The following is a 13,262-nucleotide window of genomic DNA, read 5'->3' on the forward strand; positions in this document are numbered from 1 at the left end:
GATAATGAGTAAATGCAGTTTAATGCTGTAAAGTAAGTAGTGAGTAAATATTAAAAGAAAGGAATTGGTCGGGGTTCCATATCGAGGTCTTTTATTTTGGAAACAGACGGGAAACGGACAAGGGTCTTTGTTGTCTTATTTCAGCCGTTTCAATCTTATCTTGTTCTCATTTTCAGAAATCAAACAATCTTTTGCTGGACACAAGGTTAGTAAAGCAAAACCAAACAGGTAAATCGTTTAATAAAGCTTTAAAGATATGTATTATAGTGAGTGCACTGTGCAGTAATCGTGCTTCATGTTACAGCGAGTTTAATATCTGCGCATGATGCAGCGTTAAATCGCCTGAATTTCGTTATGTGCCGCCATTGTTTAACGTTACTTTCTCTTACAGCCGAAAGAGAAGGACCGTGTATGTTAGTTTCAAATGAGTTTCCAATCTTAATTTGAATGTGTTTGTAATTACATCAATAACGAAACAAATTATATGTGGCCATTTATTTTTTACAGCATGGAAGCACGACTAAATCCTAATAAGAGGGGCAGGGCCGGCGGGAAGGTGAGCTCTATTAGTGCACTACATCATACCAGATCCTCTCCATCAGCGTTATCCTCACCCTACCGCGTGGATCTAGACCATTTACAGGCATACTTATCCGTTTAGAACAGTAGTTTTCATCGAGAACTTCTCAAACACTTACACTGGTCACTCAAAAATAATAGGAATTTGTTATTGAACGGCCCTACTAGTAATCATGAATGCATGTTATTGATCTCATTGCAAACAATTAAGTCATGCATGTTTTGTTTGTTCATGCCTGTTTATTATATAAACATTAGTATACATGCACATTTATCTAGAAACATATAATTCAAATTTGTTTTTGTGAAACCACTTTTCCCTGGTTACATGAAGGACTTCTCTAATTATTTAGTCCTCTTAAATCCCATTCCTGGACACGTGCCTCATTTGTTGAGTGAATAATTTGAGTGCATCCCAAAATCTAATTAGTAACGGATGCATAGATCAACGGATGTTCGTCACAATTAGGCCTCGTTCACACTGATTTTTTTTTAAAAAATCCGATTTTTTTTTTTTTTTTGCAAGGCCGTTCACATTTCGGATTTGGACCACATACCCAAGTGGCCTGGATCGCATTTGAAACGATCGGATCTGTCGTTCAGACTGTCATGAAAAGATCAGAAACAGGTCGCATAGTGGCAAAAAAAATCGGAATTGGGTCGTTTCAGCCTGCAGTGTGAACGTAGCCTTAAGCCCCGTTCACACTACAAGCGAGACGATACCATTCATTTCAATGGGGAGCGGGTGATTTCCAGCGACACGCGCGACAGCGACCGTTGGCGACCGGATGGGGCGTGTCTGGGGACGCCCCAAAGCGTAGATCTGTTTAACTTTATGCAAATGAAGAGCGACTTTCGGGAGCGACAACCAATAGGAGTGGAGCGCGCATGATCCTTCTCCACATCATTGGATGTCATTCATAAAGGCAACCAGTAGTGGGAACGCCCACTAGCGACGTCATTGCCAGCCACTGGCGACATGCAGCGACAAAGTCGCCTGTAGTGTGAACGGGGCTTAGTGATGGGAATTTCGGATCATTTTACTGACTTGGGTCTTTGAGTCTCATTCAGAAAAAGAACAAATCTCTTTTTCCAAGTCATTTCGTTCATTTCAGCAGAATATATTTTAATTGTAACATGTTAATAGCATCAACACATCAATTTACTCAAACGTTGATCACATTTGAAATAAGAAAAAACTATAATGCAGCCAAGGACAAATTAGGAGAAATAGAAATTATTAGTTCATTGCTTAGCTGGGTCTTCAGGCTATGCAGTCTGTTAGTTCACCGCACCTCCTGATCTGATTCGTTCGTTCTTATGTCACATCACTTCCCCATAGGCTAAAGCTATGCAGTCTGTACCGGAAACAGAAATTATTAGTTCACCTCTCGAGTCTCCGGGTCAGAGACGTTCGTTCATCACGAGTTATGGAAAAGAACCTTAATGATAGAATTTCACGAATGTATAAATTGTAAGAAATTTGAAACCAGAAACCCATCACGTAACTGTAAAAAAACTAAAGGAGCTTTTCCACTGCATTGTTCGGCTCAGTTTGCTTTTCCACTGCAGTTTAGTACCGCTTCACAGTGGGTGGGATTATAGACTGGATGTTTAGTTACGCTGCCTCTACTATTGTGACATCATCGGAAACGCAACACAAACAAACGCACAATACAGGTGTGCAGTATTCTCGGTATGCAGATGTTTTTCACTGCAAGACGAAGAAGCTTGTTTTTTCAGGTTTGGTGTCTCGTGTCGCAAATCCAATGACGCTGGTAGTGACGATTCTCTCTTACCAATCAGTGATCTGGGGTGTTTACACGTCACATTTTATTATCGGTAAGGCTCGCTTGGAACCTCAACCAAGGTGATACTAAAAAAAGTACTAGGTAATGTACACAGTGAAAAAAAAGTGAGCTGTACCGAGCCGTACCATGCAGTGGAGAAGCACTTTAAGTGAGCTGTACCATGCAGTTCACCATCCTACCTGATGTGTCATGAAGCTCAGCCTGACACATTGATGCAAACTGCTTGTTTGATGCGTATTTTTGGAAAGATCATTCAGCTGTAAGGATACAGATCTTTCAGCCAAATGAACTGAAAAAGACTGATCTCACTGTGACCAACTGAAATCGTCAGTGTTGTAGAGGTGTGGGAATCCTGCCTTTTTTTCTGATCATGTGACATTCCTCACCCCTCAAATTGTTAATCTCTAACTCTTAAGAGATTAATAGTAAAATTAAATTAGTCTCGGCCCCTATTGTCTATGAGGTTTACAAGTATTTGCAGGGTATTCTGCTATTTGAAACCGAAACAACAATATTAAATATTAAATGACAAAAACAATTATTAAATAACAATGAGAGTATTAACTACTAATAAAGGGAAATAGTTAAGTGGTCATCACAAATTCAGTGCAGACCTTATATAATTAACTTTTGACATATGTTTTGACACATTTTTTTCCTAAAGTAACTTAAATGTAATTCTATATTAAAATATTTTTGTGCACCCAATCAGCGTATTAGAATGATTTCTGAAGGATCACGTGACACTTAAGACTGGAGTAATGGCTGCTGAATAATCAGCTTTGCCATCACATTAATTAATTACATTGTTTTAAAAATTTCTTAAAATAGTTAAATTGCAGTAATATTTCAAAATATCACTTTTTACTGTATTTTTTTATCCATTAAATACAGCTTTGCTGAGAATAGACTTTTTTTAAAAAAAACATTAGAAAGTCTTACCTACTCCAAACTTTTTATGTCCATAGTCTGTCATTGACCTGACAGTGCTTTTTTGTCCTGTAAAAGACAGATAAGCACTAATATGTTTTTTAAAAAAACATTCTGCAGCAGAATGTAATTTGCAGAACATGTTACTCCTGTATCATCCCATATGTTTTCTTGTTTGCCTGATAGAGCCCCATTCTTGGGGTGATGAATAAAGCAAAAATGTTCTTCTAGCATGACGGTGTTTGGCGAAGAGACACTTTGTGTCCTCCCGTCCAAGGACTGTCAGCTTCTACTCTTAAAGTGGAGCAGAGAATTCAAGCAGAGGAGGAGGGCGAGTTCTGCTCTCTACCTCCGGTCCTGTTATATCTTTCTAATTCCTCTCTATTTCTCTCCCCCACCAACGATTTTATTTGTCGCCTGTGACAGAAAAAGCAGCAGCTCTACAATGGTGACATAGGTAAGTGCCACCCTCAGAACCCTTCAGTTCTGCCTTTCAGCTGTGCCTGGCCTTGGTAATGTTATTGCCATGTGCCACTTCTGGGTTTTTCAGAGCTTTGGAGCTTCAACCCTGAACACCTCAAATAAGCGCAGCTTTCAAACTAGCACCTTTTTCAGACCAATGCTTTGCACTGTGTACATATTTGAACTGCGGTGTGCTGAACAACATTAGAAACATCAACATTGAGCTCCTTCGAGCAACATTAGAAAAGTCAAGACCAGTTCTCGCCATGTGCTGTAACATCAGGTCGAGATCCAAGAATGCTAGGAGGTGGAGTATCCCACCTTCGATCCCTGTATGCCCACTTAGGGTCATCTAACCATAGTGATTGTGGTGCCTTGTTAAGGGCATGCATTAAGCTGCCCATTGAAAGTTAACAGGAAATTCGTTATACTTCAGGTGCCACTAAGCCTTGAACTCAATTAGAACGATTATGCTGCTGCAGTGTGATTGGCCGAGGTCTCAACTGGTGTGCTTTTGTTGTCACTCTTTGCTTGTGACCAGAAATACAGCGGGCATCACTGCAGCTTTTTCATTCAAATCTGTTGTTTTTATGTTGTTCAGCGTCTAAGTGCAGAGAGTTGTGGCTCACTTTTCTGACCACAATTTTTCATCAACTATGACTGTTGCCTATATGTAGGCCTGGGGGTAACCGATGAACGAGTGCTTTAAGCACTCAGCTAGTTTTGTTTTTCAGTAACCACTTAGTACTGTATCAGTAGAGTGGGTGCACTTCTTTACTTTAAGTCCTGGTTCACATGCCCACATGCTTTTTGATTTGACTAATTCATGTCTGTTTCATCAGTCTTCACCTCCAAGAATGGATCCATCCAGACCATACCCAGCCTGAACAAACGGCTCAAATCAGTCACCGACACTGTTATTGGTGGGTAAAGATGTATATATTTTCTTATGCTATTATATAAATAAATGTGAAAATTATTTTGCTTCCTTAAATGGCTTCAATGTACTTGGCCTCTTTTTGTTAGTGACAGTATAGCTGGACTGAATCTTAAACTACTTTGAGTCAGTAATCTTATGTTTGAATACATATTTGCTTTTTTTATAGGACTGCAGTACATATGGGAGTATCGAAGCCCATCTAAGTCGGCTCCTCCTCATTACCAGTGTAAACTGTGTGTAGTGCAGCAGCTGCAGAATGAAATAGCTGCTCACATCACCGGCTGGAAGCACAGCTTCAGATACATGGTACGATCTTCACAATCACTTCCAGATAGATACCGCAGATTACCTCTGCCCATGCTTCTGAAATAATACACATCAACATTATTATTATTTTTGGTAAACAGAAACAGAACCACAAAGACAAGGTTCCTTATGAGGAAGAGGATGCGCTTAAAGATCCAACCGCAAGGAAAGCCATTAAAGCTGCTGCTGCTGAAGTTGAAAAAGCTGAGGGAAGAGGTCAAATTAAGGTAAAAGACTGCATGCTGATGTGCTCTTAAGACTTACACAAGTACTCTTTAATTACGTCATCTTTTTTTCTTCCTTCCAGATGGTGCTAAAGGAGCCATGTGATGTTATGGCCTTTCAGGGCATGAGTAAGTCGGTTATTTTCTGTCATACACCATTCAATCTATTCCCCATTAATAAAATCCAGCCCTGTAGTTTTTCTCATTGAGTACTTTCACTTGGAAAGACGTAATCTTATGCAATGAAAGCTGGTTGTTGTACTAGAGATTTTCTTAACTGTACTTGGGTGTCCTGCCACCTGTTATAAACTGACCCTTACTTTGTATGGATGGATGTCATACTACCCCCAGAAGACACTTCATAACATATAAAGAAATGATTCACATCTTGGAGTAAATTGAGATGCTGCAGAGCAAAACACGCATGTCTTTGATCTGTTCAATCCTTATCTTTGCTATTCATTCCTTTCTGGTACTAAGCAGATAAACGCTAAATTCTCCTAACTGAGCATGTGTAAACCCTCATTTCTTCCCCCGCAAACCCGCAATTCTTCTCGCAGGTTAATTTTATTTAGCAAAATATCTCACAATTCACTGATCAAGAGAGGTCACACTAGCTCTCCATTATATGTTTGGTCTAAAACGCAACTGCTTTCGGACAGCAAATGTAATTAAACTCTGTTATCTTTGCAGGACTGTGATGTGATTGGAGAGTGCAAAGTAACATTTTAGCAACTATGTGAATAGCACATAACAGGCACAGTACCAGTATAAACACGAATATCTATCGGTACAATATGCGTCCTCCTGTGACTAAACATGCATCATTGTTTTCAAATGCCTCTGTTTTCACAGTCCACACTACAATGGGTTAATGTCGTTTTCAAATTTATCCAATTTGGAGAGTGTTTTCAAAAAGCGTAGTTTTTGTTAATAAAACGCTGTCTCAGTGTGGATGGATGGCTAAAACAGAGAGAAAGAGAAAATCTGTCGGTGTGGACAAGCCCTATTCCTGTCTATCTGCACTCAGTACCCTTGACATTCCAGCACAAAAAAAATCAGAAGTTTCCAGCTTGTCCTGAACTTCTACAAATATTATACATTTTGTGAATAGCCACTTTCATAGATTTTCATACGATATCCCAGTTCACCCTAACATTTAACGAGATTTTGTTAACATTTGTTTTAAACTATACTCAAAAATCACACGCATTTTAAAACCGAAAATGTGAATAGTCCATTAACAGAACATTTGAACCGTTTGTGCCTGCAGAGGACTGGTAGTCAAGAGACAAGTCAGTGTTTCTTTCAAGGAATTTAATTAGAAGTAACAAAATAAACTAATATTACACTAATTATTTTATTTCTTGTCCATATCTACCCAGATTTTTGCTCATTGTCTAGTTTGTGAATATACCTACCTTGTGAAAATGTTCTTAATCATCTGGGCCGATCCCAGTATCACTTCCCTTCTAGCTTTCCTTACCTCCAGTTGCATCAGACATAGACAATAACATTTAATATAAAACAACTGTCTAACCATATTTATGTGTATTTAGATCTACTGATGAATTCTATGCATGTGCCATCCAGTTATTTATCCAGATTTTTTTCTTTTTTCTTAGAGTCTGCACAACCCAATCTAGGGTTTACAGGAACTGGCATTCTTGGGCCCCCTCCCAGAGGCTTAAAACACGGTTAGTGTGTCACTAGTGTGTTTGTGTTGATAAAAGCAACGGTTAAAAAAATTTATTTGGAAAGATTGTTCCGATAGTTGCTTGAATTTTTCCTTACATTCTCAGGAGGTCCATTTGGAGGTCCCTTTCAAGATCCCATGTACATGGGGGATTTTCCACCCCATGGTGGCATGATGTCTGATTTCGCCCCTGGCATGCATGGAGGTATGGATGATCCTCCTATGAGGAGAGGTTATTCTGATATGGAAGACTTCACTAGCCCTGGTCGCTATGGTAACGGCATGTCTGGACCAGACAGGGGCATGATGGAACCAGAGGACATGCATCGTTTCCCTGATGATGGAAATATGGGCATGGGCCCTGATGGTTTTGGGCCCGGCCAGCATAATGATGGTATGGGCAGACCTTTCCCTAATGACATGTCTATGAACAGCAGCGGGGACAGATTGATGGGACAAGGCCCTAAAGGCCCGGAAAACAATAGCCTCCCTGCAACACTGCTCAAATATCTGGTATGGTTTTCTTTTGGATTTAGTGTTTGTCGAAGCACTTAAATTGTTTCGATTATCAACTGTTTGGAGTTAATGAACTTTGTTTCTTGTTGATTATTAGGACTCTTTTCGTATTGAGAATGAGGATGATGCTCAGATTGTCTTAAAAGTCACACAGAAGCTCACAGATGTTCTGATGGAGTACCGCCTCAGAAGCATTTCATCGGTAAATGCTTCCAATGATTACTTATCATATGCATAAATTGTTTTGTTGTTGTTGATTCAAAATTGCATTTCTACATCCTGTTTACTGGCTCAGATCAAATTCAAGAATTTATTTGGAACTTTAAAAATCGCATTCTCAATGCAAACAACTTTGGTTATTATATGAAAATATTTGATCTCATTTGGCCCAGATAAGGTTGTACACATAACTACAGGTTATTCATCAAAGAGACAATACACAATTTAGTCTAGTACTTCTAGTGTGGAAATTTTAAAACTGGCCATTTTTGTTGATTTAAGAAGCAAACGGCAGTTTTATATATATGTTGGTGTATAGAGTCAATGAAACCAGCTGCAGAATTGTTTTGTTTGTGAACAGGATGTGGTAAGCTTAACTTCCTTTATGAAGTATGATGAGATTTTAATGGACGACTCCTGTGATCTCAAACCAGTTTTACTGGGTTACTTTGCACTAAAATATATTTCTACAAACTTATTTTTAAGACACTAAACTTTTCAAACTAATTACAATGATTTTTGGAAAGCGGTAATTAAAGGAAGCAAAGGTTTTTAATGTCGTGGTACTAATGGAAATACCTTATTTTCTCTTCCTCATTCAAGCTAATATTAAACTTCTTGATAAAATTTCTTCCTTCTTGAAAGACTTGCCATTGTCTTTTGTAAATCAACCATTTGTCTTTAATTTTCTAAACCAATCTAAATAAATGTGTGGCAAAAAACTTGCTGAGTAGGATGGACAACACGATCTTAAGTTAGACAATAAGATTATAAGTCATCTATCACATGATTAGCTTTCGTCTGAATTATTAAATGAATAAAAAAATGGGTTTTCACAGTTAAGTTTGAATTTAAATTGTTTTTCAGGTGCCCAGTCTGAAGCCCCTGCCCTCAATGAACTACTCATCCTCATGTCTTCCAAACAGTTCTAATGACAGATTCTCCAGCGGCATGCCAGGTATTGCACATTTATGCTTATTTTTCATTAATATACTAAGACTCTACTTTTGCTAGTATATGGTTTGCATCCATATAAAACGAGTACCTTTTATTTGTAAAAAAAAAAAGAAAAAAAGAAGGTATTACGTGGTTATGTAAAATTACAAAATATTGTGTGGAATTTCCAGTATCATGACTCCTATTGATTCTATGATTTCAACCCTACTCTGCTAGAAACAGAGATGATACAGAGGCTGATAACCTGAGCTGAAATAAGCAAAAAATAGCATGTCTATCATTGTGATTTCTAAATGCATAAAGTTCATTTTCACTCAGACTCCTCTACCTTCACAGGTCCATCAAGATTCTACAAATAAACACACATCTGATAGATGTAATCAAGACCTGGATCTAGCCTGCTTTGTCTGTTTTTGACATAGCTTTCTTGTATTTGTTTATGACCAAAGCCTTTTTTTTTCTTGCCTTTTAGGTAGTTTTGTTTTTACAATGTATACATAGGTAGATTTATTTTAAATGTTTAATTTTTCTCTTCCTTTCTCGCTCGGACATGATAAACATATTTGTGTGCAGTTATTTGTAATAGCAACAGTTTTTAGTGAGTGATTTAAACAGTCTTTAAGTGGTCAGTGAAATCTTCAATGTGACATTTTGTTCTAAAGGTCTGTTGCCATAATTGTAAAATAAAGTCATAGTTCCTTTAAGAACCTTATTGCTCCTATTGTATGATTTGTGGTTGCAGTTCCTATATCCCTTGAAGACATCCTCACTTTGATCAGGTTGTCCCATAGTTTGATTACAGCATCTTGTAGACTGATTGAAATTAAGCTGTTGTTGAATCACAGGACTAAACACCAGTAATTTTGCCAAGAGATATCTTGTTTATTATTATTTGTCTAGACATAGGAGAGAGACAATTTACTGGAGAGATGTCCGTACTCAAAGTTTGGGCGTGTATATGCCGACCAAAGGAACTTATCCATACAAGGTGGTAAAACATTCATGTTTAAAATAGATGTATATATCATGCTACAGAGTCCTCCTTCTGTATATAGAATACTTCAGTTAACAATTCCCATAGCCTTGCATGGGAGAACATCTGCTACATTCCATGTACATTCCAATGTGGTTAAAATAATTCCTCTCGTTGTCTCTGACCTGTAATCCTCACACACATTTTCATGTACTTCCAACTTAACAAAATACAAAAATATTAAAGAACATTTGTCTGCACATCTCCATCAGTTTTGATATAGCACGGCTCTCCAGTAGAATTCAAGACCTGCATTGGTGCAATTAATTTTTATTATCTGTAGCAAGCTTAAACTGGTAAATGTGGTGGGTTGCATTAATGGAACACAATGATACTGATCAAACAACACCCTCAAATGTTTATGTAACCACTTTTCATTGATACTCATCTCATTTTCCTTTTATGTAGTGCAGTGCAAATGGCATTGCATGTATGAAGGTGCATCATGCTATGTTGCCATTACCCTTGCAAATTGAGATGGACAACTCCCCAATGGAAACGCATCAATTTCACAAAAATTCCCATTTATGGCAAAAAAAGTTTTTACACTTGCATGAGGTGGTTTTTCAGGCAATTCTAAAAAGAAATGTTGCAAAACTGCAATGGAAATAGTTTTTGCGCATTTACAGGTAACCTGGCGTTGAAGGTGGACAGAAGAGGAGACGGAGTTCTTCATTAAACTCATAAAAGACAAGTATTATGGGAATACTGGATTCTAAACAAAGAAATGCCAAAATATTTTAAAACCTCGAAGCAGATAGGAGCGAGAAACACCTCATGCGCCGTTCCCAAGTATAAGGGGCTTTCCTTGCCATTAATGCTTGGACAACACCAACATTTAATCAACTTACTTTTGATTAAAAATAATGGGTAGTGCGGTGGCTGAGATATAATTTAAAATATAAATTTTTATTAACAAATTACAGAGACTGTTAAATTGTCTGAAACTGCTTGTGCAAGTTTAATTGCAATATAACATCAAAATGTCAAATTAAATACAAATTTATCAAGTCACGAAGACATCAGAAATAACTCAGTGGTTTCTGTTTTAGAAATAGGAATGTATAGAAATGGCAAATCAAAATAATGGCTACCATACAGACATAGTCAGAAAATCTTTTAAACATCTTGTCTGTAACAAATTTCTGATAAACTTAAAATATATACAGTCTAACCGAATAACTCAAAAACTGAATTTTAATATGCAATACAAGATATCTGGGATATATCTGTTTTATTTGAATCCAGTAAGCTGTGTGTTCCGCAGCAACAAATTAAGAAAAAAAAGCAACAAGTGCAAGAGTTTTAAATGTGGAAGTATACAGGCATTATTTATGTTCTTGGAGTAGTCCTTAATATTTGGGCAACCATTGTATGAAAAATATTGAGGTATTTTTTTAGTATGCTCCTTCCATGTGGTACTCAATCTTGACTGGGCATCTTCAATTATTGTACCCATAAAATTGCTTGAGCACATTGCTTGCCAGAGTGCCAAATTTCTACAGCATTTGGCGTGAGAAAGCTTGTTATAAATCTTCAAATTAACTAATTGTCCTCATTAACATAGATTTTACACCACTGCTGGTGTCTGAAGATGCTGAAAACATCTCACATCTCCAGTTGTTCAACGTGTGCCAAGTATCTTCTCCATCTGTTGACGTGTGATGCAAGTGAGTAGAATTTTTGCTCCCATAAAATACTTGCCATGAAGACTCTGGGCTTGTCTGGCAACTTTCTCACATTCAAACTGCACAATGGCTTCCCCAACACCATTGCCCTGGCTGTCCACAAGCAATATGATTGCATTTTCACAGATGTTAAAGTGCATGAAAAAATCTCTCACCTCTTGTTTCCTGATATCTGCAGGAAAATTACGTGCATATATACACGACATGGTTAAATGTGTCTTTCCATAAGGCGGTGGCCTCCAGACAGTACATCGGTTTCTGCTGACTATGGCAAACATTTCTTCTTTAGTAATGGATGACACTTCAATGTTTTTTAAGCCAACAGTAGTACCATTCATGTTCAGAGCGGAGGCGTAGTCTTCTGCATGCTCAAAAGTAATGAACGCAGTGCTTGTCCTCTCTCCCCACTTGTTTAATAAATGTTTTATTCTATGGTTTGGGATTGCTCGACAGCTGAAAATCTCCTTGATCTCCGTCTTGGTTATATTCCTTGAAAGATTATTGACAATAACTGATTGTTCAGTTTGAGGGGATGGAAAGCTTCGGCAGAATTTTTTTGGAGATCCTGGGGAGGGCTGTTCTTCTGCATTTCTTTTGGTTAAGAACCCTCTAATTGCATTTCTATCTGTGTTGACCTCTTTTGGCTCTGAGAAAGTGTGAGGCTTGATGTTTTTCATGCAATTTTTTGACTGCTCCATGGCTTCTGTCCACATCTTCTCATGGGCAAATCGGACCTCAACATTGAATTCTTTGAATTTTCTGTGGCTGTATTTCAGCCCTTCCTCTGCATCTGCAAAACTTGCCAGCTTTGCCATACAGCACCAGCCCAGTTCCAGTCGAACTTTCGTAATGACCTCCAACACTGGGAGTCCCCGTAGGAACTGGTAGATCTCTTGTTTGGCAACAGAGTCAGGAAATCCATAAAGCCGAAGGTATCCTGGCTTACAGGTATCGAGGTTTTCTCCTCTGCTTTTCTGCTCCTTAGATGCCAAGTCATAAGTAAGACTATGCTGTGCATCTGTATTTGTTTGGTTGTCAGTTGTGGAATGATTGTGTATTTTTGGAACGTTTTGGTTGATATCTTCGGGCGTTTGGTGGGCCGGACTTATGTAATTCACTTTGTTGTCTGAATGTAGTCCATGAATAGCAGTCATTAGACTAAGCAAAAGAGCAGCATTGGTGTCAGATGGCGATGATGGCACTATTTTGGTCTCAACTGTTGACTTTGGTTTCCTCAATCTTGACTCCATTATTCTCTTTAACTCAGGCAGACTGCTGATATGTAATGAAATTGATGAGCCTCTGAGGAGTCTTCCAGAGTAGCGCATGGCTAGTTGGCCTTCTCTCTCTGTATTAAAAATAATGAAAGCTTCACCCATCGCACCACCGATGATATGAACGCCACCCTCAGGTATGTGCAAGCCATGGAAAAATCTGCGAATATCTTCAGATCCTGCCTCTGTGTTTAAACCTTGCAAACGCAGAACCACTATTGTCATGATCAAATTCTTCTCACAAACCACTGAGATCTGTTTAAAAGAGGCAAAAAGCAAACATTTTAGGTATGTTCCTCGAATATTTAAAACAAAAAAACACAACAACAAAAAAACACAAACAATGTACAAACTACTTTTTGTTCAAAACTTCCAAAAGGACAAAAAAATGACACCAGAAAATTACCTTCCAGCTAAAATATCGAAAAAATGATTTTTTTGATTTGCAATGATTTTTTTCCTCAGACCCTTAACGTTACTTACCGTTTGTTTTTCTTTAAAACATATACTTCAATATAAATTGTTCCCTGCACAAGACTTTCTCTGTCACAGAAAACACGCGGTAACCTGCAAACTGCACACCACATGCGTCCGGTGGATAACCCTCAACTTCCTCTGTAGAGACTT

The 13,262-nt window shown here is 38.1% G+C and overlaps 2 protein-coding genes across 2 annotated transcripts; one reads left to right on the plus strand and one right to left on the minus strand.

Moving 5' to 3' along the window:
• Window positions 1–109: 109 nt before the first annotated feature.
• On the plus strand, window positions 110–9,347 carry LOC143722414 (uncharacterized). The gene is made up of 12 exons (XM_077213826.1): window positions 110–228; window positions 508–556; window positions 3,747–3,777; window positions 4,625–4,705; window positions 4,889–5,028; window positions 5,130–5,255; window positions 5,336–5,381; window positions 6,878–6,949; window positions 7,055–7,461; window positions 7,562–7,666; window positions 8,551–8,641; window positions 8,977–9,347. The coding sequence occupies exons 2-12, from the start codon at window positions 509–511 to the stop codon at window positions 8,997–8,999; spliced, it is 1,170 nt and encodes a 389-aa protein (XP_077069941.1). The 5' UTR covers window positions 110–228; window position 508; the 3' UTR covers window positions 9,000–9,347.
• A 1,263-nt stretch (window positions 9,348–10,610) lies between these two features.
• Window positions 10,611–13,252, minus strand: rbm12ba (RNA binding motif protein 12Ba). The gene is made up of 2 exons (XM_077213772.1): window positions 13,119–13,252; window positions 10,611–12,890 (listed from the first exon to the last, which is right to left on the minus strand). Exon 2 carries the CDS (start codon window positions 12,858–12,860, stop codon window positions 11,298–11,300), a length of 1,563 nt encoding a protein of 520 aa, XP_077069887.1. The 5' UTR covers window positions 12,861–12,890; window positions 13,119–13,252; the 3' UTR covers window positions 10,611–11,297.
• Window positions 13,253–13,262: the final 10 nt, after the last annotated feature.

Source organism: Siphateles boraxobius, unplaced genomic scaffold, assembly GCF_051911475.1.
Source record: "Siphateles boraxobius isolate OS27281-9 unplaced genomic scaffold, OSU_SipBor_1 12, whole genome shotgun sequence".
Lineage (NCBI taxonomy): Eukaryota > Metazoa > Chordata > Actinopteri > Cypriniformes > Leuciscidae > Siphateles > Siphateles boraxobius.